The 25,142-nt window shown below is 62.7% G+C and overlaps 10 protein-coding genes across 10 annotated transcripts; 6 read left to right on the forward strand and 4 right to left on the reverse strand.

Annotated features, from left to right (window-relative positions):
- Positions 1-191: 191 nt before the first annotated feature.
- COLE_02756 (uncharacterized protein) lies at positions 192-2,326 on the forward strand (the record flags this gene model as incomplete). The annotated part of the gene is made up of 3 exons (XM_018423412.2): positions 192-421; positions 481-1,041; positions 1,084-2,326. 3 exons carry the CDS (start codon positions 192-194, stop codon positions 2,324-2,326), a joined length of 2,034 nt encoding a protein of 677 aa, XP_018278241.1.
- An 81-nt stretch (positions 2,327-2,407) lies between these two features.
- Positions 2,408-3,498, reverse strand: COLE_02757 (uncharacterized protein; the record flags this gene model as incomplete). Its single annotated transcript, XM_018423413.2, has 6 exons — positions 2,408-2,763; positions 2,825-3,000; positions 3,032-3,150; positions 3,200-3,345; positions 3,377-3,436; positions 3,468-3,498. The coding sequence occupies 6 exons, from the start codon at positions 3,496-3,498 to the stop codon at positions 2,408-2,410; spliced, it is 888 nt and encodes a 295-aa protein (XP_018278242.1).
- A 476-nt stretch (positions 3,499-3,974) lies between these two features.
- Positions 3,975-5,102, reverse strand: COLE_02758 (uncharacterized protein; the record flags this gene model as incomplete). Its single annotated transcript, XM_018423414.2, has 4 exons — positions 3,975-4,095; positions 4,156-4,496; positions 4,580-4,741; positions 4,905-5,102. 4 exons carry the CDS (start codon positions 5,100-5,102, stop codon positions 3,975-3,977), a joined length of 822 nt encoding a protein of 273 aa, XP_018278243.1.
- A 485-nt stretch (positions 5,103-5,587) lies between these two features.
- On the forward strand, positions 5,588-7,329 carry COLE_02759 (uncharacterized protein; the record flags this gene model as incomplete). Its single annotated transcript, XM_018420397.1, has 5 exons — positions 5,588-6,424; positions 6,471-6,729; positions 6,763-6,953; positions 6,988-7,100; positions 7,185-7,329. The coding sequence occupies 5 exons, from the start codon at positions 5,588-5,590 to the stop codon at positions 7,327-7,329; spliced, it is 1,545 nt and encodes a 514-aa protein (XP_018278244.1).
- A 348-nt stretch (positions 7,330-7,677) lies between these two features.
- On the forward strand, positions 7,678-9,354 carry COLE_02760 (uncharacterized protein; the record flags this gene model as incomplete). The annotated part of the gene is made up of 4 exons (XM_018426728.2): positions 7,678-7,726; positions 7,831-7,910; positions 8,002-8,632; positions 8,669-9,354. The coding sequence occupies 4 exons, from the start codon at positions 7,678-7,680 to the stop codon at positions 9,352-9,354; spliced, it is 1,446 nt and encodes a 481-aa protein (XP_018278245.1).
- A 1,252-nt stretch (positions 9,355-10,606) lies between these two features.
- On the forward strand, positions 10,607-12,909 carry COLE_02761 (uncharacterized protein; the record flags this gene model as incomplete). The annotated part of the gene is made up of 2 exons (XM_018426729.2): positions 10,607-11,728; positions 11,764-12,909. 2 exons carry the CDS (start codon positions 10,607-10,609, stop codon positions 12,907-12,909), a joined length of 2,268 nt encoding a protein of 755 aa, XP_018278246.1.
- A 1,167-nt stretch (positions 12,910-14,076) lies between these two features.
- COLE_02762 (uncharacterized protein) lies at positions 14,077-15,201 on the reverse strand (the record flags this gene model as incomplete). The annotated part of the gene is made up of 2 exons (XM_018426184.2): positions 14,077-14,937; positions 14,968-15,201. 2 exons carry the CDS (start codon positions 15,199-15,201, stop codon positions 14,077-14,079), a joined length of 1,095 nt encoding a protein of 364 aa, XP_018278247.1.
- A 1,244-nt stretch (positions 15,202-16,445) lies between these two features.
- Positions 16,446-17,299, reverse strand: COLE_02763 (uncharacterized protein; the record flags this gene model as incomplete). Its single annotated transcript, XM_018425425.1, has 3 exons — positions 16,446-16,790; positions 16,821-17,022; positions 17,058-17,299. The coding sequence occupies 3 exons, from the start codon at positions 17,297-17,299 to the stop codon at positions 16,446-16,448; spliced, it is 789 nt and encodes a 262-aa protein (XP_018278248.1).
- A 238-nt stretch (positions 17,300-17,537) lies between these two features.
- On the forward strand, positions 17,538-19,153 carry COLE_02764 (uncharacterized protein; the record flags this gene model as incomplete). The annotated part of the gene is made up of 3 exons (XM_018424989.1): positions 17,538-17,580; positions 17,620-18,423; positions 18,462-19,153. The coding sequence occupies 3 exons, from the start codon at positions 17,538-17,540 to the stop codon at positions 19,151-19,153; spliced, it is 1,539 nt and encodes a 512-aa protein (XP_018278249.1).
- A 331-nt stretch (positions 19,154-19,484) lies between these two features.
- COLE_02765 (uncharacterized protein) lies at positions 19,485-19,649 on the forward strand (the record flags this gene model as incomplete). The annotated part of the gene is made up of 1 exon (XM_018423415.2): positions 19,485-19,649. One exon carries the CDS (start codon positions 19,485-19,487, stop codon positions 19,647-19,649), a length of 165 nt encoding a protein of 54 aa, XP_018278250.1.
- Between the last annotated feature and the right edge of the window lie 5,493 nt (positions 19,650-25,142).

Below are 25,142 nucleotides of genomic sequence, written 5' to 3' on the forward strand. Positions count from 1 at the left end.
CCGGATGCATGCATCCAATGCGGTATTTGATTAGACCTTCCGCCTAGTCCTGCCGTAATAGCCCGGATCCGAGCGACTAATCGCCCCAGCGTGATAAAGAATTCCACGTAAGGCTCAAAAGTTGACGGAAATCAGCAATACAAGTTCACAGGCAGACGCCTCCACCGACATCTCACCCACCACACCTTACAATGGGACGCAAGGCCAGGACAAAGCAGGGAGCGCCCGCGCCCATCACGGATGCGGACATCGCAAGGCTGCGCAAGGGCGGTGCGGCGAAGGGCGGGAAGAAGAGCTCGTCAGCCAAGCCGTCCGCCTCGACGCCGATCAAGGCCAAGCTGCCCGTGAAGACGAAGAAGCGGGTGAGGGCCGTGGACGTTGTCGACGACGACAGTGACGCAGAGGAGGCGCTTGAGCAGGGGTGAGTAGGGTGGCTGTGGAGGCGGGGGTCGAGAGGCGCATGCGCAAAGCTTACGCCAGTGACTGGTCGGATGAGGAGGAGCTGCCAGTGCCGAAGGCTAAGAAGGCCAAGGTTGAGAAGAAGAAGGCGGAGAAGAAGGGAAAGAAGGCCGCGTCGCCCGAGATCGAGCGCGGAGAAGCACGCGAGCTCGTCTTCTCTGACTCGGAGGAGGAGATTGACGCCAACGGAGAGGAGTCTATGCCGGCCGGGCAGCACGCGTTCGACCTTGACATGGCGCCGAGCGAGGAGGAGGACGAGATGATGGACGACGACTTTGGCTTCCCGAGCGAGGACGACGAGATGGAGGACGACGAGGTTGACAGCGCCTTCGCTTCCGATGACGAGGAGGGGGACGTTGCCATGAAGGAGGAGGGTTCGGACGACGAGGACGACAATGATGGCATCCAGACCAACCTCGAGGACGACCTCGACGATGAGGGGTATACCCTCCCTGCCGTTGACGGTGTTGAGGAGGAGCACGAGCACGGTGTGAGCCTCCGCGATGTGGACAACCGCATGCGGTGGCTCGTGAAGGTGTGCACCGCGGCGAAGGACGAGGGCCTCAAGGGTGTTCCGGGCAAGTGAGTCTACACTGATATTGGAGATAGTGGCGCTAACAGTAGGTCTCGCTCCGACCACCTCGTGCAGCTCGAGCACGACATCGCGACGTACTTTGGCTACAACCACTTCCTGGTCGCCAAGCTGATGAAGCTCTTCACGGCGGACGAGGCGCTCGCCTTCTTCGAGAGCAACGAGACGCCGCGCCCCGTTACCATCCGCGCGAACACGCTGCGCACGCGTCGCCGTGATCTCGCCCAGGCGCTCATCAATCGCGGCGTCAACCTCGAGCCGATCGGCAAGTGGTCCAAGGTCGGCCTCCAGGTCTTCGAGTCGCCAGTACCCATTGGCGCGACTCCCGAGTACCTCGCCGGACACTACATGCTGCAGGCCGCGAGCTCGTTCCTGCCCGTGATCGCCCTGGCTCCTCAGCCAGGAGAGCGTGTGCTCGACATGGCGAGCGCGCCCGGCGGCAAGACGACGTACATCTCGGCGCTGTTGCAGAACACGGGCCTCGTCTTCGCGAACGACTCGAACAAAGCGCGCACGAAGAGTCTGACGGCCAACGTGCACCGCATGGGGTGCAAGAACGTCGTCGTGTGCAACTACGATGCGCGCGAGTTCCCGCGCGTTCTCGGCGGCTTTGACCGTGTCCTCCTTGACGCGCCGTGCTCGGGCACGGGTGTCATCAGCAAGGACCAGAGTGTCAAGGTGAACAAGAGCGAGCGCGACTTCCAGCTCCTCGCACACCTGCAGAAGCAGCTCATCTTGTGCGCTCTCGACTCGGTCAATGCGTCCTCTCCCACAGGCGGGTACGTCGTGTACTCGACGTGCTCGGTGACGGTGGACGAGGACGAGAGTGTGGTCGACTATGCGCTCCGCAAGCGGCCCCACTGCAAGCTTGTCGAGACGGGCCTCGAGTTCGGCGTGCCCGGCTTCACCTCGTTTGAGGGCAAGCACTTCCACCCCTCGTTGAGCATGACGCGCCGCTACTACCCGCACAAGCACAACATGGACGGCTTCTACGTCGCCAAGTTCAAGGTCGGGAAGCGCGCCAAGAAGACGCAGGAGGCTGAGGAGGCTGCAGCGTCGGGTGTGAAGGAGGAGGGCGACGAGGCCAACACGTCTGCGTTCAACGTCGCCGAGGACGAGGCGTACATCGCCGAGAGCAAGCGCAAGCACCTCCTCAAGACCAAGGGGATTAAGCTCAAGAAGAGCGAGGGCGAGAGCGCCTCGGCGTCGCCAGCCAAGCCTGCACCCAAGCCTGCCAAGGGCAAGAAGGTGACTGAGGCAAGGCGGAAGAAGTGAGCGGGGTGCGCACGAGGCGGCATGAGGGTCCCACGCGGGTGTTAGCATAGATCGGTATTACTAGTTGCATGCTCTATCAATCTACTGGAGGTAGGCGGTCCACCACTCCTCGAAGGTCTTGGCCTCGGCCGTGCTGACCCCGGCCTCCTCGAGGCTGCGGAGGCTCAGCTCGGTGTTCCACGGGCGCTCGGTGCCATTCGTGGGCTTGGTGGACACGGGCGTGATGTGGTCGATCGGAAGCTTGAGCGCACCCGCGATAACCTTGGTCATGTCCCACTTGGTGTACGAGCGCCCGGGGGAGCGGTACTGCGCGACCTGGGGGAGGGAGGGAACGCGCGCGAGGTCATACAGCACGCGCGCGACATCCTCAACGCAAGTGGGGTTGCGGATCTGGTAGTCGTCCATGGTGTACGTCTTGCCCGACTGATCTTGGACGACTGAATGTGAGTGGGGGAGCGATGAGGAGGCGGAGGTAGGGCACCGTGGACGTCAACTCACCATCGACGAGAACGTTGACCGCCGACTCGCCGTTGTACTCTGCGCGGCCGTAAAGCACGGGTACGCGGAGAGCGCACGCCCGTGCGCCGGCAACCTTGATCGCCTTCTCGCCTGCGAGCTTCTGGCGGCCGTACATCTGCAGCGGGTGCGGCTCCGAGTCGGCCTCATACGGCGGGCTGGGTTAGTCCGGCCAAGCGAAAGACGTACTTGCGCCCGTCAAAGACGTAGTCGGTCGACATGTAGAGGAGCGTGAAGCCATGCTTAGCCGCGAGAGTCGCGAGGTGAGCGGGCACAGCGACGTTGATCGCCTCGGCCGCGGCGGGGTTCTGGTGTTAGTGGGGGAGGGAGGAAGGGAGGCGAGACGAGGGCACTCACGGCTTCAGCAACGTCGGGTCGGCGCTCCGCTGCACAGTGCACGACGACGTCGACGGGGCGCTCAAAGAACGCCTCGACCGCCGCCGTGTCCGTCAGATCCAGCGGGGTGTATCCGTCGCGCGCGCGCGTGTGCGCCAGAGCCGTCACTGATGTCAGATTGCGCGCTGGTACACGCACCGTCGTCGCCGCGGGCACGGAATACCGCAACTACTGCGCGTCCCAGTAGTCCACTGGCGCCTGGCGTTAGCGCAATTCTGACACGTCGCACCAGTCACCACAACGCGCTTCGTGTCGGTCATTTTTAATGCTTTTGGGGTTTGTTGACAACGTTCAACTTCTTGGGTGGCCTGTCGGAATTCATGCTGGCGACGGTCCCTGAATCGAACGATTGCACTTCATCACCATGTCTCTGACCACATCGTCTTTTCCCGAGGCAGATGCATGTCCAAGAAATGCCATACGCGCTGGACTCGAACCTCCTTGTGTGCCACTGCCGTGCCCTTCACCGCTCTCCACTCCCGAGCTCCACACAGCTATGCCCACACGTTCATCCATGGCCAAGCCCACCCTCTTCGCCGCCCTTGTGCCGCACTTATCTCGCCGGGTACCCTGTGGGCGTCTGTGACAGCAAGGTTGCCCAGACAATTGACGGAGGCATCTACGAGATCGCGGAGAGAACTGGTTAACTGAGCGCGTGAGCGAGGCCTCAGCGATATTGCGCCCGACATGCCGCCTTCAGCAAGAGTTGTACACATTAGTCGCGGTCTCATGCATATTAGATCTCGTCATCATCGGCCATCAGGTCTTCCTCTGGGTAGTCGCCGACCTTGACCTTGTCCGGACGCACAAACGTTGCGTGCTTGGGCATGCACTGGAAGTAGCGATTTCCGTCGACACTTAAGGTTAGCTCATCTCCCACGTCTCCTAATCCTTCAGTTGTCCCTCTGGTAACGCACCTTCCATCTCCCTTGCCCATAGGCTCGTCGAGCTCAACGCCGACCCACACGCCACCCTTGCCAAAGCTTGTCTCGCCCACGAAACGCACGGTTCCCCGCCGCTCAATGTCACCTTGCACCTCACAACGTGCGCCAACCACCAGATCGCTGGGGATGGCAGTGGGCGGCGAGAATGCGATTGGCGTCGGCACATCGGCGTACTTGCCCAGCTTGTTCGCCTTGAGGTGCGCCTGTACCGTGTCGCGCCTTGCGGCGTACTCAGCGTCCGTAAGCTCGAACTTATCGACGGCAGAGACATCGGTAAACTCGCCCGGGCGGGCTGTTGGGTCGGTGTTGTCAACCTGATGTCAGCACGTACGTGGAAAGGGCAGTGCTGCCGGTGCAGGATGCCGACGCGAAATGGCGCTGCACCGCGAGTACTAACCTTGATGCAGTACATGTCCTGCACGCCGTAGCTCTCCAGCGTCGCACCCTCATTAGAGAGGCTCGCTATAGGTGCACTTCCCGACTCGGCAGCATCGATTGAGCGGTGCAAAGAGAGCACCTGATACTGCGGAGCAATGCCAGTGACAGGAAGTAGCTTATCCTAAGGTCAGCTTGTTCCGTGAGTTGATGGAGCAAGAAAGGGGAGGAAGAGAGGGAGATTCAAGCTGTGGCCGAGCCCAGGAAGTCGTGAAATAGGACATATGTGGCATGAGAGAACTCAGACGACCAAGTTTAACCTGTTATGTCGACAACGTCCCACCCACCTTGAGCTGTGCGACTGTGAGCTCCGAGTGGAGGCGACGCTCTCCGCCCGTGTTTGATGAGAGCACGAAGATGCTGAGGAGGGGCATGTCGGTGAGACGGAGGAAGTGAATGGGAGAAGGTGAACGGAGGAGGGTCGAGGCGCGACGCGTCGAAAGCGTGGACACCTCCACCAGACGCCCTCCACTTCCCACCTCCATAGCCAGAAGATTCTGGGAGGAAACAGAGCGAGCTGAGATGAGTACCTACTCACCCAGAGTCGTGCTTTCCGCTGCCTTACCAAGCTTTTAGTTCCTCATGCTCATGATGTTGTTGGAAAACAGCATAAACCTCGCGAGTCAGAGTGCCAATGCCAGACCCCACAGAACATCCTGTCTTGAGGGAATGCTTCCCCCATGGCTTAATAAACTAACCCGGACGGAAACGGAACAGCTGCCCCTATGGTGTAATGGTAACACGTGAGTCTCATAATCTCTAGCCCTCAGTTCGATTCTGAGTGGGGGCACTACTCTTTTGCAAGGTGCAGCGTCATCTTCGGAACCAAATTGTATGCTCGGCTTTCTCTGAGGTCGAGTATGATGTCGGCCACTCAAGAACTCTGATTTTGCCATCCATCACCTTCCACACCATCATGTTGCGTTCCTCGACCGCACGGCTCCTTGCCGCCCGCTGCGCTCCTCCGCGCATGGCACGTCCCATTTCGCGGTCCGCGCCCGCTTTCATTCGCATTAAGAAGGCAGACGGCTCCACATCAAAGCCAGACGATGTCAACGCTCCCACGCCTACCCCCTCCCCCAAGTCCGAGCCTCCCCAGCAGCCATCGCCCTCCGAGCAGCCTGCCAGCATTCCTAAGGACCTGAAGTCCCCACCCCCCTTCGAGCCAGAAGTTCGCTCCGCCGCGCCTCCTGACGTGCGCGGCGCCGGTGAGCCCGCGCCTGAGATGAGCCAAAGTGCGCCATCGGAGCCGCCCTCCCCCGTCGCTGAAGCCGACGAGATCCCCGACAAGCCGGATCTCTCGAAACTCCCGTCGCTGGACATTGACCCCGAGGCCAACGTCCCGTTCATTGAGCAGCCTAAGGAGGGCAAGGAGAAGGACGAGAAGAAGAAGACCGGTGGCAAGAAGCGCCCCGAGTACGTCTCGAGCATTGAGCGCCAACGCCGCTTTATGACCCGTCTCGGCATGGCGTCCCTCCTTCTTGGTGGTCTGGGTGCCGCGTACTACCTTGGAAACCAGGAGGGCAAGGAAAAGGGCGGGAACCCGCTCGAGAACTTCAAAAACAACCTCGGCGAGCTTACCGACATCTTCTCTAAGCCTGCGTTCACCAAGCTTCTGCCTGACCCGCTTCCGCCTCCCCACCAGCGTCCCTACACTCTTCTCGTCGACATCGAGGATATGCTCGTCCATTCGACGTGGGACCGCACGAACGGATGGCGGACCGCGAAGCGGCCCGGCGTTGACTACTTCCTCGCCTACCTGAGTCAATTCTACGAGATTGTCGTTTTCTCGTCTCAGCCCGTCTATGTGAGTACGCTGGCAGGCTCCGACAGAGTGTCCGAGCTGACAACAGACCGCTCTTCCTGTTGCCGAGAAGCTTGACCCTATGACCCTCTACCTGCCCTACAAGCTCTTCCGTGACGCAACACGCTACGTTGACGGCCACATCGTCAAGGACCTTTCATACCTCAACCGTGACCTCTCCAAGGTCGTAATGCTCGAGACAAACCCCGAGCATGCCTCGCTGCAGCCCGACAACGCGATCATCATGAAGCCGTGGGACGGTTCCAAGGGTGACCGGGGTCTCGTCGAGATGATCCCCTTCCTTGAGTGTACGTGTCCCCGATTTGCAAAGCTGACATGAGCCATTGGTATCTTCCAGCCGGCAGACGTCCGCCCTGTCCTGAAGCACTACGCAGGCAAGGACATTCCTCGCGAGTATGCGAAGAAGGAGGCTGAGGCGAAGGCTGCCGCTATCGCCGAGTGGGAGCGTAACCACCCCTCTGGGTCTGGCGGCGGCTGGTCTCTCGGCAGCGTGTTCGGCGGCGGATCTTCCGTTAGTGGATTCGAGAAGCATGAGCTAACGACAGACTGCCCGGCCCAAGCAGCCTATGACCTACCTCGAGATCAAGCGTCAGCAAGCTCAGCGCATGTACGAGGAGGAGCAGAAGTATTACAAGGAGCATGGCGCCGAGATTATGAAGTGAGTTCCCTAGCTGACTGTGTTGGGGAGAGCGCTTCCCTCTTCCTCCATCCTCAACCCGTTTTTATTTGCTGACAACTACAGGATGATCGAGGAGGACAAGGAGCGCCAGATGGCGGAGATGAAGGCCGGTATCAAGGGCATGTTCGGCATGGGCGGCGAGAACGCGCCGGGTGCCCCGCCTGCACAGAACACTCAAGCCCAGGCCCAGGCCCAGCCCGCAAAGTAGACACTCTCATTGTAGCACCGATAGCATGCACTCTGCTCATTTCGTGTACGCGTGATCGCGCGCCAGCGTCAAGGCCGTAAGGGAAGAGAGGGGAGGGCAGGGGTGTGGGGGTTGGGGGCGCTGGTCAGAGGACGGTTGGTTCGGGTCGCTCGGATCCGGATGCCGATCAAAAGTCGAGTGACGTTTAGGTTCGCGTCCACATCTCGAGCTCGATTACACAATCTCATCATAACAACCATCCACCATCGAGCATCCTCCCTCCCAGGCCCTCCTCCTCCGACTCTCAGCCAGAAGCCTCCTGGTACACTAGCTTTCTCATCGCCGTCTTTCTCGAACCCCTACTACACCATGGCGCCTGCTTGGGTTGCCCAGTCTCTTGCACATGTTCTTGGTCTTGGTGAGTCTTGATCATCTCACTCTCCCTTCCTTCGCTTCCGACGTCACCACATCAGCGCACTGTTGTTGTTACATCTCCAGACAGGAGAACGTATCTAACGCTAGACCTCGAGACTATCAACCAGGTCATTATCCCCGATCTCGAGGGGTATACATCGGAAGTGCGGTTGAGAGGGCACCTACAAGTGAGTGGACTTTAGAGGAGGAAGGACATGATGAGGCCATTCGCCTCCTGTGGTGACGATGGAGTCAAGCGTCAACAATGCTCACGCGCAGGACTTCCTCGGATCCACGACAGCCGCGCGCGCCTTTGCGGATCGCTATATCGCGTACCGGTTTCCCCCACTTCCCACCCCCGCCATCGCACCAGGGTCCTCGGCGACTCGCATCGTCCAGCCGACGCCTAGGTATGCAACCGCCCCTGCACCGAAAGAGCGCTCGCATCACGCGCCTCCAGACCTGAAGGACCACATCCGCGCAGACCTAGGTCTTAAGAAGAAGAAGAAGAACACGGCCGCGCTGGCTGTCGCTGCCTCTCAAGCACCCGTGGCGCGCACGCCGTCTGCAACTCTCCCAGAAGAGCTGGAAAGCGCGTTCGGAGCGGGTGGTAAAGTCTACCAGAAGAACCGCGACGATCTGTTCCCTTCGCGCGGAAACTCGGCGCGCGGAGGCGTGCGCACGCCCAACAGCGGCGCGCATACGCCCCATCGCGTCGGCGGTGCGGTGACCATCGTGGAGACCACCAAGCCGGCCAAAGAGAAGGGCAAGGCGAAGGAGGACAAAATCTGGGACCTGCCGAAGAGCGAGGAGACCATGCGTCTGGAAGGCATTGTCGAGAATCTACGTCAGATGCAGGCTGGAATGGGTAAGGCCCCGCCCGTCAACACTCCGCCATGCTTCTGTCAAGGTGAGTCACACAACCTGAACTACTAGCTGACAGTAGCACGCTTGCACGATCTTTCTCGCTACACGCCACAGTGCGCCGCGTGCGGCCTCATCCTCTGCTCGCTGCAGCCTGCCCATGCACCGTGCCCGTCCTGTGCCCGTCCAACACTCTCTCCACCAGCGCTGGCTCGCCTGATCTTGCGTGCAGAGGGCGACATTGCAGCGCAGATCGCGCGCGAGCAGGACGAGAGGAATGCAGCGGAGCGTGAGCGCAAAGAACGCCTGCTCGCCGAGTCGGGTGGCGGCGCCTTCCCAACGTTGCCCGGCGGTGCTCGCAAGCCGCAGAGTGCTGCGGAAGCGGCGCGTAAGGTTCTGACAATCAAGAGCGGACAGGGCAAGGGCAAGGGACGAGGCAAGGCAACGCTCACGACTACTACGTACATGACTGTCGCTACGCCGCCGACAAGCAGCAAAGAGCCGCAGGCGCCCGAGACGGTGCCCCGCCCCCGGTCTCCTCCGCTTGACCCTTCGCGGCGGGCGAAGGAGGCTGCCAAGGCGCTCGAGTGGTGCGTTGAGCAGGACCGGCCATGGGGCGACCTCAAGGGGGAGCGGCGGGGCGAGACATGGGCGTATGTGGAGAAGCTGGTAATTGAGCTCCCGAATGAGGAGGGGACGGGGCGGCGGAGAAAGGCAAAGAAGGGACTAGGTGCGGACGGAAGGCCGGTGGTGGGTGCAGCACGGTAGTAGTGTTAGCGCATGTCAGTGCATGTCGATGTTGCGGATACAAGTAGATGTTTCAGTAGAGGATGATATGGAAAGAGCGGAGCAATGTTTGTCCGCCTTGGGAGCGGTGGCGCGTGAGCTCTGCCTTGTCGGCTGCGGGTACATACGCACCGGACCGGGTGGGCAATTTGAGTATAAGTGATCCTGAATATGGGTCGTGTGTCAGTCAGTTTGAGAGGGTTGGAATGCACGTGAGAGGCGTGATGAGAGAGAGACAAGAGAGACAAGAGAGACAAGAATCGTGCAGATGGAATATTAGGGTGGATGCGCGGTGCATGGTAAACGCGCAGCGCGCAGCAAAGGATAAGATTTCAAAGGATCAAAGGCAAATGGAATGAGGGTGCCCAGAGGCCTCGAGGGAGGAGGGAGGGGGGAGGGGACTGGAGGGTGAGAGGGAGAAGGGAGGGATGGTTACGTAGCCGTGGGAGAGGGAAGGTTGGAACGTCCATTGCACCCTCCCCACCCCAGCCACCACTCGCCCATGGTCCTCTTGATCCATCTCGTCCATTCTCATCAACACTCTCTACTCATCCTCGTCCTCGTCCTCGTCCTCGTCCTCCTCCTCCTCCTCCTCTCCCCTCATCTCATCTCATCTCATCTCATCTCATTCACGCTCTCTCTCTCCCTCTCCCTCTCCCTCATCCCTCATCCCCTCCTCCCCACCTCCACCACCAGGGGCAACCAGCAAGACGACACCCACGCGATCCCCTTCTTAACGACCCCGCCCCCCCCCCCCCCCCCCCCCCCCCCCGAGCCGCCACTCGCAAGCCACCAGCACTTCTCGCTTAGTTGTCAACTCAAAGGTCAATCTTGAACCCGCTCCTTCGCTATCAGATTTACACTCGTCGGCACGCGACTACGTCTCCTAGCTGCTCCTTGCTATCCTTCTGTCACCCTGCACACCACCGTCCCCTCCACCACCTTCACACCCCCCCGCTCTCAATCCCAGAGCGCACGCATTGCCCTCGCTTCGATCACTCGCGGCCCCACCAACCTGGCCCCGCCCGTGGCTCAGACGGTGGCCCCGACGCACGCACCGTAAAGCCCATCAATATCGTGTGGATCCACTGGAACGACTCGCCACCGGCTTTCCCCCCTTAGGCGCAGGCCTCGTCTCACTGCGCCGTCACCACCTCCTTAACATCGGACATTCTTGCAAGGCTGACCATCTCTCGATCCTCACCCTTCCTTCCACTCGTCAAGCTCCACGACCATGGGCAACGCTCCCAGTCATCAGGGCGGAACACCACCGCATGAGGCGTCCGCGCCCGCACCACCGCCCCCATTGTCCAAGGATAAGGAGCCAGCTAAGCCGTCCTCTCCTCCACCGCCCTCGACGCCCCTTCTAATGCCCTACGGTGGACATTTGAGCCCACAGAACCCGCACGCCCTCGGTCTTCCCCAGGCGCACGACTATAGCAAGACAATAGTGACCGCTTTGATCCTCGACCAGCAGCTCGCGCCCTTCTACCGCGGTCTCGATGATTACGAGGAAGACTGGTCTGAAACAGAGGTGTCGAACGCGCTTGCCGAGACGCGTGAGAAGGACTTTGCAGAGCAGGTGGAGAATTCGGCAACCTCGCGACTGCGTCAGGAGCGCGAAACGATCGCCCGCGGTCGACGCCTTAGCCATGAGGCGGAGCGTGCTGAACGTCAGCGTCGCGAGGAGAAGGCGTACCTCGGCGCACTCGAGTGCCCCATCTGTTTCCTGTACTATCCACCAAACATTAACACGTCCCGATGCTGCCAGCAGCCACTGTGTACCGAGTGCTTTGTGCAGATCAAACGCGCCGAGGCCACGACGACACATCTTGAGAGCGAGCCGGCATGTTGCCCCTTCTGCGTCGAGACCGACTTTGGCGTTATTTACGAACGCCCGAACACTGCCATTGCCACTCCTAGCGGCGTCCTCAGCTCCGGCGGTTGCAGCCCAGCCCCACCACCCTCCGCTCTGGCCACGACTCCTGACGGCGGCACGAGTGCGTTCAGTAACGCCCTATCGGACGAGCCCCTGTCGCCTGGCGTGTCGGAATTCAGCACCTTCCGCGAGGAAGGTAGGCGACGCAAGAGTGTCAGCTCCAAGGCCAAGGAGGTCGTGACCATCGACGCAATACGGCCCGACTGGGAGGCCAAACTCAATGCTGTCAAAGCGCAAGCGGCGCGCCGTGCCGCACGCCGAATCGTCATGCGTCAAGTCGGCGACCGCCTTATCCCCATCGGATATACGTCGTCGCGTGCTACGGGACAGGCCGACTTCTCCATGTCCATCCCTCCAGATGAAGGAGGCTCCCGGCGGTCTCGCCGTACACGCGAGCGCGAGCGCGAGATGGAGGAGGTAAGCTCTGATCATCTGCGTGTGGCTGACAATAGATGATGATCATGGAGGCGATGCGCCTCTCGTTGCTTGACCACGAGGAGCATCTGCGCAAGCAGGCCACGGAGACCAAGCCAGGGCAGCAGCAGTCTTCAGCTGCGGGACCATCCAATGCAGGGCCGTCGACCGACAACGGAAATGGCAATGTGGGCAATGGCAGAGGGCCAAGCGGCACGTCGTCACCTACGCCCAGCACAAGCTCGCGCCGCTCATCGCGTGCGACAGACACGCTCGCGAACTGGCGACAGAACGAGGGTGGACGCGCCGCTAAGCTCCTGTCCAAGATCACTGTGAACCGAAGTAGAGCCAATTCCAAGTCGAGCGTGCACTTCGCGCCGTCCCCGACCGGGCAGGGCTCGTCTACCCCGAGCGGGAGCCGCGCGCGCTCGTCCTCGACCCCTAGCCCTGCTCCGGGCCTGCACCCAGAGCACGCGCCGTCGCCACTCAGCAACGCCGTGACTCGTCGCTCCTTCGACATTCCCGGTACCGGGCGCGGTGCCGCGCAGGCACTCCAGGCGGCGCTGGGGCCGGGAGAGCCGACCGAGCCTTCCATTGCGGAGGTCGCGACTCCCGCAGCCGAGGCGGTGAACGACCCGCTTGCGCGCGAACTTGCCGCCGCCACGACTGAAGCTTGCTCCACCGCGCCCGTCGCCCCTCCAGTTCCTGTGGTCGTAGAGCCGCCTCTCGATTCTCCACTGACTGAACTTGCCCCGCCTGCGCCCATCGAGGCCGCGCCCGGCCAGGACCTCCTTTCCCTTGACAGCGCGAGCGACCTCGCCCCTGAGACGGACGTGACCCCGCGCGACTCGCCGCTCACAGACACGACGCCAGCCGCGAGCCCGTCTCGCCGTGCCGGGGCGCTCCCCGACACACCGGCCACAAGCCAAGAGCCGTCTCCCGCGGCGACGGGGAACGAGGCCCTGGCACCTACCGCGCCCATCGCACCCTCCACAGTTGACATTCCTAAACCCGTGCCCAAGTCGCCGACGCTGAGCCCATTCAAGCCCAAGCCAAATCGGACCGATACGAGCACGAGCCTTGTCTCGGTCGACGCGGCGAGCTTTGTGTCCCACTCGAGCCTGGGCGACGACGAGATGGTGCGCCGTCCCAGCGGGCCGCTAGCTGCGCGGGCGGACGACTAAGCGGTGCGGCTGCCACCTGTCCCATAACGCTGTGTCGCCGAGACTAGATACACCACGGCGGCACACATTCAATTTTCATTTCATTGGGCCCCGTTGTTTGTACAGTACATGCACTTTGTGACGAGCGAGGTTTGTGAGGCTCAAGGGAGGAGAATCGGACAGACTTTCCGGCCCGGTGTGGGGCCGAGACGGACTGTTATCGCGACGCGTCTGGATCGCGATGCCGTCGCCAGGCTGTAGCCGCAGCCCGACTTGCAGCCATTCGTCGACTGAAACCGGAGCATGAGCCTAGCGCATTCTCCTCTGTGGCTGGCCAACCAGCTCCAAAACTGCATTGCTGCGCGCTCCAACAACATCGATGGCTATACAGTAGACTAACGCCAGTGACGTCAGACATGACCGAACGTCTCTACATTCGTCAGCTCCATTCTCACGGGGTGGTCAATTAGTGCGTCACTCTCATCATTCCTGACAGCTGACCTCTCAGCGTCATATAAGAGTCTCGTCGCGTTCTCACACCATAACCCCCCACCACGCAATGTCTCTCCTCGCAGCCCTCCGCACACCCCTCCGCGCTTCCCCCGCCCTCCGCCCCGCGCTCGCGCGCGCCTACGTCCGCCTCGACGGCGGCGACCCCGAGTCGGGCCGTTGGGAGACGAGCAGCGATCCGAATGCGGTGAGTTGAGCGGCTGGCGTCGCCTACCTTTGGTGCCGTTGTGGCTTTCTGGCATCGCTGCGCTGTCGCTGGCATCGCTGCGCTTTCCGCGCGTCGCTCACAGCGCTCGCTCGCACGCTCGCTGCACTCGCGCTGTACTCGCGCTAACCCCAGACCGAGTCCGAGGCCGACGTCCGCGCCGACCAGGAACACGGACACCGCGGCAAGCCCGATCCCAGCATGCAGGAGGCGACGGCGGCGGAAGCCGAGCGGCAGTACCGCGCCGAGCAGCCCGTGACGGACAAGGTCGTCGAGGGCGTCAAGCGGGCCGTCAAGACCGCCAAGGACGCGGTGGGTCGCACGTAGGAAGGGTGCTGACCCCAGCTCAAGTAATCAGAAGCAGAGCATGAAGCATGAAGCATGGAAGCATGGAAGCACGGTAGATAGCTCGATGGATGGCTTGGCGGATACAAATACAATGACGGAGGTGGCTGAGCCCTATAATTCAGAAATTACGCCTGCGCGCCGCGCCGGCGCGGCGCGGCTAAGTTGGACTTGGCGGGCGTCTTTGGCTTGCACTTGGGGCTTGGCTTCGACACGGCTGACGGAGAGGGACTGGGGTCGTCGAATCCAAAAGGGTCGATTTTGCGCTTGCGAAGCGGCTTGGTGATGGCGTGCGGGCTGTCGAAGGCGGCATCGGTGTTGTGCGCCGCACGGGACCCCGGAGCCGCCTTGCGCGTACTGGCCTGGGCGAGATTAGAGTCGTGAAGAGCCGAAGGCTCCCCGTCGGCCTTGGAAGGAGGACTGGTGCCCTGCGGCTGCGAGGCGGGCACGGTGGACCCGGATCTGACTTCACTGGAGGAACGCTCAGCACCCGTCTCGTCGTCGCTGCCATCGATCTCTTGGATGTGGATGATGTGGCGGCGCGCGCGGGTGGAACGGCGGGACGCTGGCTTGGCCTCAGTATCATCTGTTGGCGGAGGGATGTGGCGACTCGATGTGGCGGGTGAGGAGAGCTGGATGACCTTTTTGTGGACACCTGGGCCACCTTCGGTCTGGGGTTGGGCTCCCTCTTTGCCGTCCTCGAGGTCTCCATCACCCGTCTTGGGATCGCATCCACTGCCACTAGGAGACGCCGTGCCGACAGACATCTTGCGCTTCCTGTTGGATGTGGGGGAGCGTCCCTTCCCACCTTTGCTCTCGCTCGCGTCCTTTTCCTTGGCGACGGCCCCAGTAGCGGCAGGAAGGCCAACGGGAGGCTTCTTCTCCATCTCGTCATCGTGCTCGGCATTTCCCCCCTCCTCAGCCTCGACGTCTCTACCCTCCCCCTCCTCCCACAGCGCGCGCCCCGCCTTGAGGCCGGGAAGGACGAACTGACGTCAGCCGTCCCCTCCTGCGCTCACGTTGTGGTACAGCTCGTGCAGGTCGCTGCCGGACAGCCCCTTGGCCTCGGTCTTGCTGTTGCCAGAGGAAGGAGATAGGCGGAGGGACAGCGCGTGCCAGTCAGCCGTCTTGGACGCCTCGAGCTTGGTCAGGAGCATTTGCAGTACGAGGGATTTCTTCACTACGCGTGTCTTCTTCATGGGGGGTGGGGGCATGTTGGCGCTGGAGCGGGGTTTGGGAGTGGGTTTGGTCATTTTGGGGGACTGCGAGATGGGGTCGTGCAGAGGAGAGCGTGAGGGATATATGTGGGAGAAAAGAGAGGGGGCAGTAGGTTATTAGAGAGTAAGTTGGGAGACGGCAGGAATGGGGACTTCAGTATATTAGAATGGATCAGTGGGAAGGACGACGGAGAGCAGGAGGAGAAGGACGAGGAGGACGAGGAGGACGACAGATGGCCGAAATGAGGCATAGTGGCACTTGACACACGCCGCCCCGCCAATCCATTCTACACCACCTCGCGCGTGACCACTACTTTCCCGACGCTCACTCGCCCCTCGTCGACACTCGCCTCGTCATCCTCCTGTCCGATTTCTCATGCTCCTCTCTCTCCCTCTCCCAACTCCCACTCCACACCCACAGCGCTCCCGGTTCATCCCAACTCCTCCCAACTCCTCCCAACTCATCCCAACTCAATACCCCTTCACCTCTCAAGGCCGGCCAATTCGCATTCCGCGTAGCATCACCACCCCCTCGTCCCCATCATCCCAATGCCCGCCGTCCGCCTCCGCAACCTCCGTCCCCGCCCCGAGCCGTACGAGGGCCACGCCAAAGCGGAGCGTTCGCCGAGCCCCATCCCGGAGCTCCCGACGCTCGCGGCCGCGCTCGATCTCAAGCCCGACCTCGCGAAGAAAGGCAAGGCGCCGACCAAGGCCAAAACCATAACCAAGGTCAAGGGCGCGGGCGAGGGCGAGGGCGAAGGCGGAGGCGGAGGCGGAGGCGAGTCAACCACTAAAGGCAAGGGCGCGTACGACCGCGCGCTCCTCGTGACGCTCGTGGCCAAGGTGCGTCGCCGCGTACGGGCTCACCGCAGGCGTCCAAGGCCGGCTACGGCGCTCTCGCTGAGAGCGTCGACAAAACCGCCAACCGTGAGCCACGCCGCGACGCGCTGAAGCCAGAATGCCGCGATATTTGGCGCAAAGTCGTGTTCCCCGCGCTCGTCGATGGGCGCGAGTGGTCCGCGGGCGTGCGCGGATGGGACGGCGCAATGAAGCTGCACCTCGCGCGCGAGGTGCTCGGCGTACGTTGCGTCGCGGCACTGCTGACGCCAGACAGCCAAGCCGGACTGGGAGGCCGTCGCGGCCAGCTTCCCCGGCCACACGCCCACGCGTCAGTCGTGAGCGAGAGTGAGCACGCTGACAGCAGAGGTCAGCGATGTGTGGCGCAAAGTCGTGCTCCCCCGCATCATGAGCGGCAAGCCGCTCTACTAGCCATATGTAGTCTATGCGATCCACTCTGCAATGGCGGCGCGAAGCGCGCGCGCGTCCTCTGTCCGCGCGTAGAAATGCCCACACCCCTCGATCTCGACTTTGCGGATCAAGTCCGTCCGGCGTCCGCCCAGCTGTCGCAGCGTCGCGACGCCCGTGAACTCGTCTGCGGTGCCGTACACCGCCCAGAGGGAATGTGCGTCCGGCGCCGCGTCGAGCGCAGCCTCGAGGCCCTGTTGGAACGTCGGGCCGCGCAGCGCCGTCATGGCTTTGAACAGCGTCGGCGCGGGTGAGAGGAGCATGAGGCGCTTTACGCCCCGTGGTGCGTTGAGCGCGAGGAGGGTCCCGTACGAATATCCCTGGGGTCAGACGGTCGTGGGAGGACGTACGAGGCGGTAGACGGCGACGTCGCCGACCAGGTCGAGCACCGCCCGCTCGACGGCGGCGAAGTCGTCGGCGTCCGCGCCGATCCCCCAGCCCGGCCACGGCTGGGATCCGCCGCTCAGCCCCACCCCGCGGACGTTGAAAGTCGCGACTGCGGCGCAAGAGTTGGCGTCGTAGACTGCGCGCGGGAGGTGGTGGGCGATGACGCTGGGGTCAGTCACAGGTGAGGGAGGAGGACGCACGGAAACAGCATGTTGCCGCCGAGGCGCGCCCATGGGTGCGCGGCGGTGACGAGGCGGTCGATGCCGAGAGATTTGAGGGCGCCGCGGTCAATCCTCTCGAGGGGGATGGGGGACGAGTCCCCCTCCATGCTGAGGGAGGGGGCGAGGGGTGTGCCTGCGGCCGAGGAGGGGAGGTAGATGCGGCATTCGAGGGCGATGTTGGGCGTGGAGGAGGGGAGGAGGGTGTGGATGTGGGGGTGCATGAAAGTTGGAGCGAGAAGAGATGGTCGGGGTGGGTGTGAGAAATCTCGAGAGAGAAGGGGGAGGGAGAGAGACAGGAAATCCGAGAGTGAGCCGGAGATCTCAGCGCAGCGATCACGATCGGCGATCACCGCCCGCGCCGCCCGCGATCACGGTGGAGGCATGACGTCGTGTCGCGTGTCGGCGTCGACGCGTCTAAAATCCACCATCACGCTCCGCTCCTCCACTCTCCCGCTCAGCATGCCAACAACACGCGCGCAGGTGCGCAACCATGTCTCCGGAGGTGTGTCCGCTACTTGGCAACGCGAGGGTCTGACAGCAGAAACGCCTCCGCCTAATACACCCTCCCCCGCCTCGTCGGACGCATCAGCGCTCGCGACAGGCCGCGCCCTCGTCCTACTCCAGCTTCTCTCGCGCGCGCTAACTTTCGTCTTGAACCAAGGGCTGGTGCGGCACGCGCCGCCGTCCGTCTTCGGCACCGCCGCGATCCAGTTCGACCTGGTGGCGGCCACGATCCTCTTCTTGAGCCGTGAGGGCGTGCGCACGGCCGTGCTGCGCACGCGCGCATCCGTCTCCGTGTGGCCGCTGCGCCTCGGCGTCGCCGTCTCGGCCGCCACGCTGGCGCTGTACCTCGGCACCGCGCCGGCGTCGACGACGCGCCAGCCGTACTTCTACCCCAGCTTGGCGCTGTACGTGCTAGGCGCGCTGGCCGAGCTCGCCGTCGAGCCGCTGTATGTGCGCGCGACGCGGGGGGATATAGCGACCCGCGTCGCGGCCGAGGGCGGGCAGGCGGGCGTGCGCACCGCGCTCTCGTTCGCGCTCCTCGTCGCCCTCCCCCGACTCGGGGATGCCGAGGGGCGCACCGCCCTCCTCGGGTTGGCGCTCGGGTATTTTGCCGGCTCGGCGTGGCTTGCAGCACGGTATATATGGGCTTATGGCGGCACGGGGGCGCTGCGCGGCCTCGTCGTGTCCGAAACGGAGGGGGACACCGAGACGCGCCGCCTCGCGATCGCGGGCACGCGGCAGAGCGTCGTCAAACACCTCCTCACGGAAGCGGACCGTATCGCGGTGGGATACATCTCCCCGCTGGGCGACCAGGGAGGGTACGCGGTCGCGATCAACTACGGTGCGTTCGGCGTGGCATGTCTGCATTGCTGACGACAGGCTCGTTGGTCGCCCGCATCCTCTTCCAGCCACTGGAAGAGACGCTGCGCCTACACTGGTCGCGCCGTCTCAGCTCGCGCGCAACCCTCCCGCTCTTGGCCTTCGCCGTGCGCCTCTCCACACACCTCCTCCTCCTCTTGCCCGTCTTCATCCCGCCCCTCCTCCCGCCCCTCCTCCCTCTCCTCCTCCCGCGGAAATACGCCGCTACAAACGCGGCCGCGACACTACAAGCCTACCTCACGTTCTACATCCCGCTGCTGAGCCTCAACGGGATCCTCGAGGCGTTCCACGCGGCGTCGGCGACGCCCGCGCAGGTCGCGCACCAAGCGTGGGCGATGGGCGCGAGCAGCGCCGCGTTCGTCCTCGCGCTCTGGCGGATATCGGGGGTTGTGTCGCGCGAAGAGGCGCTGGTGTACGCGTCGTGTGTGGGCATGGGTGTGCGGATTGCGTATGCTGCGTCGCATGCGGTGCGGTATGCGCGAGCCCGCGAACGCGAGAGCGAAGGCGAGGACGAGGGCCAGCGCCTCCGCCTCCGCCTCCGCATCCTCCCCCACCCAGCCGTGTTCGCGGCGGTCGGCGCCGCGGGCGCGCTCATGTGGTCCGCGGCGCGTCTGCACGGAGGGACAAAGGACACGCTCACGCTCCTCGCTGTCGGCGGGGCGTCGGGCATCGGCGTCCTCGGGATGATGTGAGACCTCGCGAGAGATTCCGCTGACGCCAGATTTGCGGTCGAGCGGGATGAGGCGCGGCGTCTCGGGGAGATGTTGCAGCAGTAGGCGCGTGCGGAAGAGGATCCCGCTGGACTTTGGATTGGGGGGATGATGACGGACCAGGTCCGAAACCTTGTTTATGATCGGTGGATGAGACAGATGAGTCCCAGGTGTTCGGATGAGGCACGGGGCACGGTGAGTGGCATGAGTGGGTGGAAGAGGAGGATGGTGAGGAAATGGAGAGGAGACGACAGGAGACGACAGGAGAAATTGTCGCGCGTTTCGGGGAGTGGCCAGAGTGGGGCACTGTGGGATGTGGCACGACGCTCGCTTCTTTGGGCCCATGGTCTTGATTGCTCTCGTCGCTGCCGTCATCCCTCCCCGAGTTGCTTCGGTGGGACCCCTCTCGCCTCCTCCCCGGCGCAAGCCCTGTCACCGTATTCTCGGCTCTCTGCTGCACTCTCGCGTGGGCTTCTAACTTTTTCCAGACGAGGGGTGCAAGGGCAAGTCAATTCGGCGGCATCCCTGGATGCGACGTACCTCGATTATCTTGCATACCTGCCGGCTGCCATCTGAGCCCTGCTTGCCCTACGCCACAGACATCATCGAGGCCGCGAACGTTGGTTTCGAGTAAACACTGCCACTGACGGAAGCCGAGGCGATGGTGTGGAGAGCCCCGGCCACGGCCATGGACATGTCAAGGAGAGCGGGGATGATTGCCCCTGCGAGCAGCGTGGGTGTACCTGTTAACGGGCAGTGGTCGGGGGTTGTGGGGCTATAGACTTTGATCCGTAACCTTGTAGATGGAGAAAGAGCCCTGAGGTTGTGGAAGGCTCCCCCCACGACCAGTTCTCTGTGCCGTACTGAACTCCATGGACATCCACAACACTCTTTTGTCTCTCTCTCTCTCTCCCTCTCTCTCTCTCTCTCGTGCCACACGCCATCCACACGCCGCACACGCCATCCACACGCCGCACACGCCGCACACGCCGCACACGCCGCACACGTCGGACACGCGCGCCCGCCCTCTACGCCCCTAGACTAAAGATCCACGACCTTTACAGGTGAGTCGGAATGAGCAACAGCTACGCTACGTAGACCCACGCCCCGGCCTACCGGCGTTGCGCTCCGTGCGCTCCGTGCACTCCGCGCGCTCCGTGGGTTGAGTGGTGCAAGGCAACGGAGGCGTCAACAAGGTTTTCGCGTCATTCGTCCCTCCTCCTCCTGTTCCGGGGGACACTCGACGCCTCGTCAAGCTAGTCGACGCCTCCCAATTCAATCTTGCAACCTTCCCATTACTCGGTCTCCAACCTCTTTCTCTCTTTCCATCTCACTCGTCGTCATACATCATCTCAATCTCCACACTACTTGATCTCTTCTCCTCCTCCTCACTGCCGTTGTCCACAACCACACTCTCGCTTTATCACTCCCCCCCCCCCCCCTCCCCTCCACTCAAACCATCCTTTACCCGCAAAACGGCTACTGACTTTGCCTGTTCTCTCCTTGCAAAACTCTCCAACCTCGTCTCCATTCCCGTCTCCATCTTCAACTCGCCATGTCCTGATGCTCACGCTTCTTCCGCCGCTTGTGTCAACGCCCCCCTCATCACAAACACAATGTCTCGGTCCACCGCTGCCTCAAAACATCATCCATCAACTCTCTTTCCCTCTCATCCAATGTCCCCCCCTTCTCCTCCCCCTTCCCCTCCTCCAATAACCCCCTCATACCCCTCCTTTCCTCACTCTCACAACCCCGTCGCTTCATCCAGCTCTAACAATCTTCCCTTTGGCAGCGTCCGGCTCAACCCCGCGGCCGATCACCGCGGCGCAGCCTTCAACGCTTCCCGCGACTCGGTCGCTGCGGCCACAAAAATGTCGTCCAGCGACCGCCGCAACTGGCGCCGCGCCGGTTCAATACGCAGCAAGTCGCAGCCTTCCCTCCAGGACAAGCCAAAGCCGCAGTCGCGCCCCGAAGCGATACCCGGAGACATTGTCGACGGCTACGTCCCCTACCGCCCCCCATATGTCTCGACATTGTCACTCTCGGCTCCCGTAAAGCCGTCTGGGGCCCAGGGCATCGGTCTCGCCCCTACCCCCGCCGCTCCTCCAGAACGCGAACGCCCGCAGAAGAAGACAATCTTTGGGTGGTTTGGGCGCAGGAAGGCCAAGCAAAAGCTCGCCTCTGTCTCAACCCCAACTCTCATCGAGACCCCTCCATCCGGCAGTCAAGCTCCAGGCTACCCGCGTTACGGGCACCGCCCAACAGCAGCACAGTCTGCCGATCTCCTTGGCCCAGCATCGTCTGCCGCTACGACGGCAGGAGGACAGTCCGGAGGAGGAGGAGGAGTGACAGAATCCCCTTCTGTCCTCACCGGCCTCGTCGCACCCAAGATGCTCTTCTCCCCTTTGTCGCGCAGTATGCGCACCGAGGGCGTGGCCGCCGACCACCCTTACGGATACTCATACCCAAGCAGCCCCCGCATCGAGCACTTTCCTTTGCACCCCGACCGTCCACCATATCCTCGAGTCGGTGACAACACTTTGACCGCGACATTCCCCGGACATGTCGGGCAACGGTTCACCACGACCAGACGGCCTGAAGACTCGACCGTCACCCTGCACAGCGAGGGATCTCGTTCCAGGTTGACTGTCAACACGGTATGCGACGCTTTGACATTCCCTCGACCCCGCATGCACGCCCACGAGGTGACGCCTCCGGACACGCCCGAGTTTGATACAACCATCACCGTCGACCCTGACGACCCAAACTCGAGCTTTGACCGTGTTTACGCCGCCGGCGAGGTGCGAGAAGCAGAGCGCTCGGAATGGGCGGCAATCACCCGCAAATCTCGCAGCAGCAGCATGAAGAGTATAATCAGCAGACGGCGCTCGGACGAATGGTCGGTGCGCGAACATCCCGGCACACCCGTCCATCCCTCGTGGTCCCGGCACTCTCTGACCGCCGGAGAGAAGCCGGAATACACTCGCTCAAAGTCGACGGCCAGCTCAATACGGTCTCTGTTCCGATCTGGTACGGAGCGGTTCGCCCGGCATACGAGATCACACGACAACCTCCCTCAGCAGGCAATCAATTCCAACCTCTCGACGCCAGTCAAGCGGTCGTCACGCCCAAGCACAGCCCCGTCCTTGTCCCGACCAGCTCCCACAGCTGCGCTGCAGAAGCAACCTTCTTTTCCATCATCCTCTCGCCCGAGCACTGCCCCACAAGCCCCGTCCTACACCTCGTCACGCCCTAGCCATCCTCCCTCGTCCCGTCGCAGTACAGGAGTGTCGGAATCGCCTTCGACGACCATCACCGGCGCCGGCGTCCCGACCACTCCAAAGAGCCTCGGCCGATCCCTCCCCCCTCGCTCCCTGTCGCTCAAGCAACGCTTGCCCAAGAGCACATCTACCCCTTCCCTCCTGCTCGACTCTGAGCATAGAGTTAGCTTTGCGCCTCCTCAGCGCAGCCGCTCAACCCGTTCGCACAACATTCATTCGCGTAGCAATCCCGATCTGCTCAACTACCGCCCGGCACTGTCGACGACGACGCGCAGCGACCAGGGGGAACGGCTTGGGAGACTACCTGAGCGAGCCGGCTCGGTTCGCGAGGGCGACCGTGGACGCCATGGATCACCACCTGCCAAACTGAGGAGACGCCAGACTGGCCCACCGCGAACCTTCCAGTTTAGGTTACAACCTCCGACACATCGGCACGCCCCGAGCGGTAGCAACCTTGTTATGGTTGGCGGCGCCACCGCGCCTGATCACAGCCGTCTTGACAGCTCCCGCCTGCATGTAAAGCTTCCTCCACGGAGCATTGACTTCGCTTCGGGCGGTGACCCAAACAGGCTTCCTACACCGCCACCACATCTGCCGACGCCAGAGCGCTCGTCACCGTTCAACTACGACTTCCCCGAGTCAGAGATCGGTATGGCGATCACCACAGACCAAGCTGTTTCACCTGTGCAGCATCGTCTGCCCATGGACACGCCGCCGTCGTCTAGGCCCCAGATGCGCGAGGACCCCAGCTCGGCCCACGCGCGTTACGTCTTGGCAAGGCAACACCGGCGTCAGCAGACAATGCGAGCTTTCCAGTCGCCCCCGACGCCCGGCGGCGGGGGGAGAAGAAGCCCCGACATTTACCCACAGCACCGCTTCTCGCAAATGTCGATGTACTCGCAGGGCACAACATTGTCGTCCTCACACTCTGCAGCTCACTCGGCGCCCGCGCATTCGGGCTCGCATTGGCATTCGGGCGTCCCGCCTGCCCCGATGTCGCCCACGCGCTTTTCGCGCCCAGGCCACTCCACTCCCCCTCGGGAGGAGAAGCAGCCAGCGCAGGATCATCCCTCTGTCCCACCATCGCCTAGATCGCCCAAGACATCGTGGTTTGGCCGCCCGCGTGACAGTCACAGACCAACTTCACCCCAGCCAGCCCACAGCGTTGGGCGGGGTCGGGCCATGAGCCCTCACATGGGTGAAGTACCTGTCCGACCTCGCACACCTCCTTCCTCCTGGCACCGGCGGCGAACCTCGTCAAGGGACGCGTCAAACGTCCCCGCCGTGCCTCCCCTGCCGGCAGGCATGCGGACGCCGCCAAGGCAGCACATACCTCCATCACTGGTCAGAAATGACGAGCCTCCCATCCCGCACATGCCGGCCGAGCAGCAGAGCGCGCCGGTGGATCCCCCTGACCCGCCCACGCCACCTTATGTCCCCCCTCTTCCTCTAATCACCGCGTCTGCGGCTGTCCCGGCTAGACCCTCCTCGATGTCTGGCAGAATACCACCTCTGAGACGCCCACCATCACGTCCTCCTCCGCCGACGCCGACGCCGCCCGTGGGCTCGCGCACCAACTCGACCGACGAGCTGCCTTCCTCCATCCCTTCGCGCAGCCAGTCTCTCAAGTCGTTCAGGTCGTTGAACGACTTGACCGCCATGACCACCGCTGCTCCGCTCGGCAGACAACAAACAGGCAATATCCCCGGCGGCCGGTCAAGCACTCCTCCAAACAACGACACGTTCAGTGAGGAGGCAACGCCGCGTCCTCGCACCGCCCCATCGGGACCTGGTCCGAGGACTCTTTCCGCTGCCACTCCGCCAGCGCAGACCGGCCTGCCAACGATCATGGACGAGTCGCCCACGCCTCTCCGCCAGACCCGAGTGTCGGTGCTTGCGGGTCAGCCGCCTCCCGACACGCCAGTTGGCGGCATTCGGGCCGCAGTGGCTCGGCGCAGCCTTTCGGGCAACTCTGGGCGCATGCGCCGCCTCTCTGGCCCACCTCTGTCCGCTGGGCTCGTCTCAACTGCCGAGGGCTCGCCAGCGGCCAATCTTTTCGGAGCACGCCGCGCTACCCCTTCACCAACGCCGTTGGCCCAAGCTGCCGCCCCCTTCTCATCGATGCCAGCATCTTATGAGTCCTACGCATTCCCGCCTCAAGTGAGCTGTTGGCCCACGACCATCCGTGGCACCTCGACCCCAGAAGTCACTCCCGTTGTTTTTAGCAGTGTTTCGGGGGGCTCTCGCAACCAAAGCTCCTCGGACGTTCAGAGCTGGGACAGTGGCGAGACACCCATGCCCCAGTCCAGCACCAGCACTTTGGGCGCGGTCACACCGCTGCGTCGGTTGTCAGACCATGCGACCATCGCCTCGGCTACGTCAAGCGTCTCGCTCTACTCTGAGACTGATGACAACTGGGTTACACCAGCTGCCTCGCACGAGGACACGGACGACACAGACTCGGAGGGTGGCCTCTCGGAAGCGACGCTTCCAGAGCTGTTCCCGGTCTCGTCGACGTCTGCTCTGTCTCACTACGAGGACGCCCGCGATGGAACCGACGACTGGACCGTCCGAGAGGAGGACGAGGAGGACGACACGCGATCCAGCGAGGCCCGCTCCATCACACCCGCTGCTACTCGCCACTCCGCTGTCGCGAGCGAAGACGAATACAAGTCCGCTGTCACTCCTCC

Source organism: Cutaneotrichosporon oleaginosum (assembly GCF_008065305.1).
Source record: "Cutaneotrichosporon oleaginosum strain ATCC 20508 chromosome Unknown ATCC20508_contig02, whole genome shotgun sequence".
Classification (NCBI taxonomy): domain Eukaryota; kingdom Fungi; phylum Basidiomycota; class Tremellomycetes; order Trichosporonales; family Trichosporonaceae; genus Cutaneotrichosporon; species Cutaneotrichosporon oleaginosum.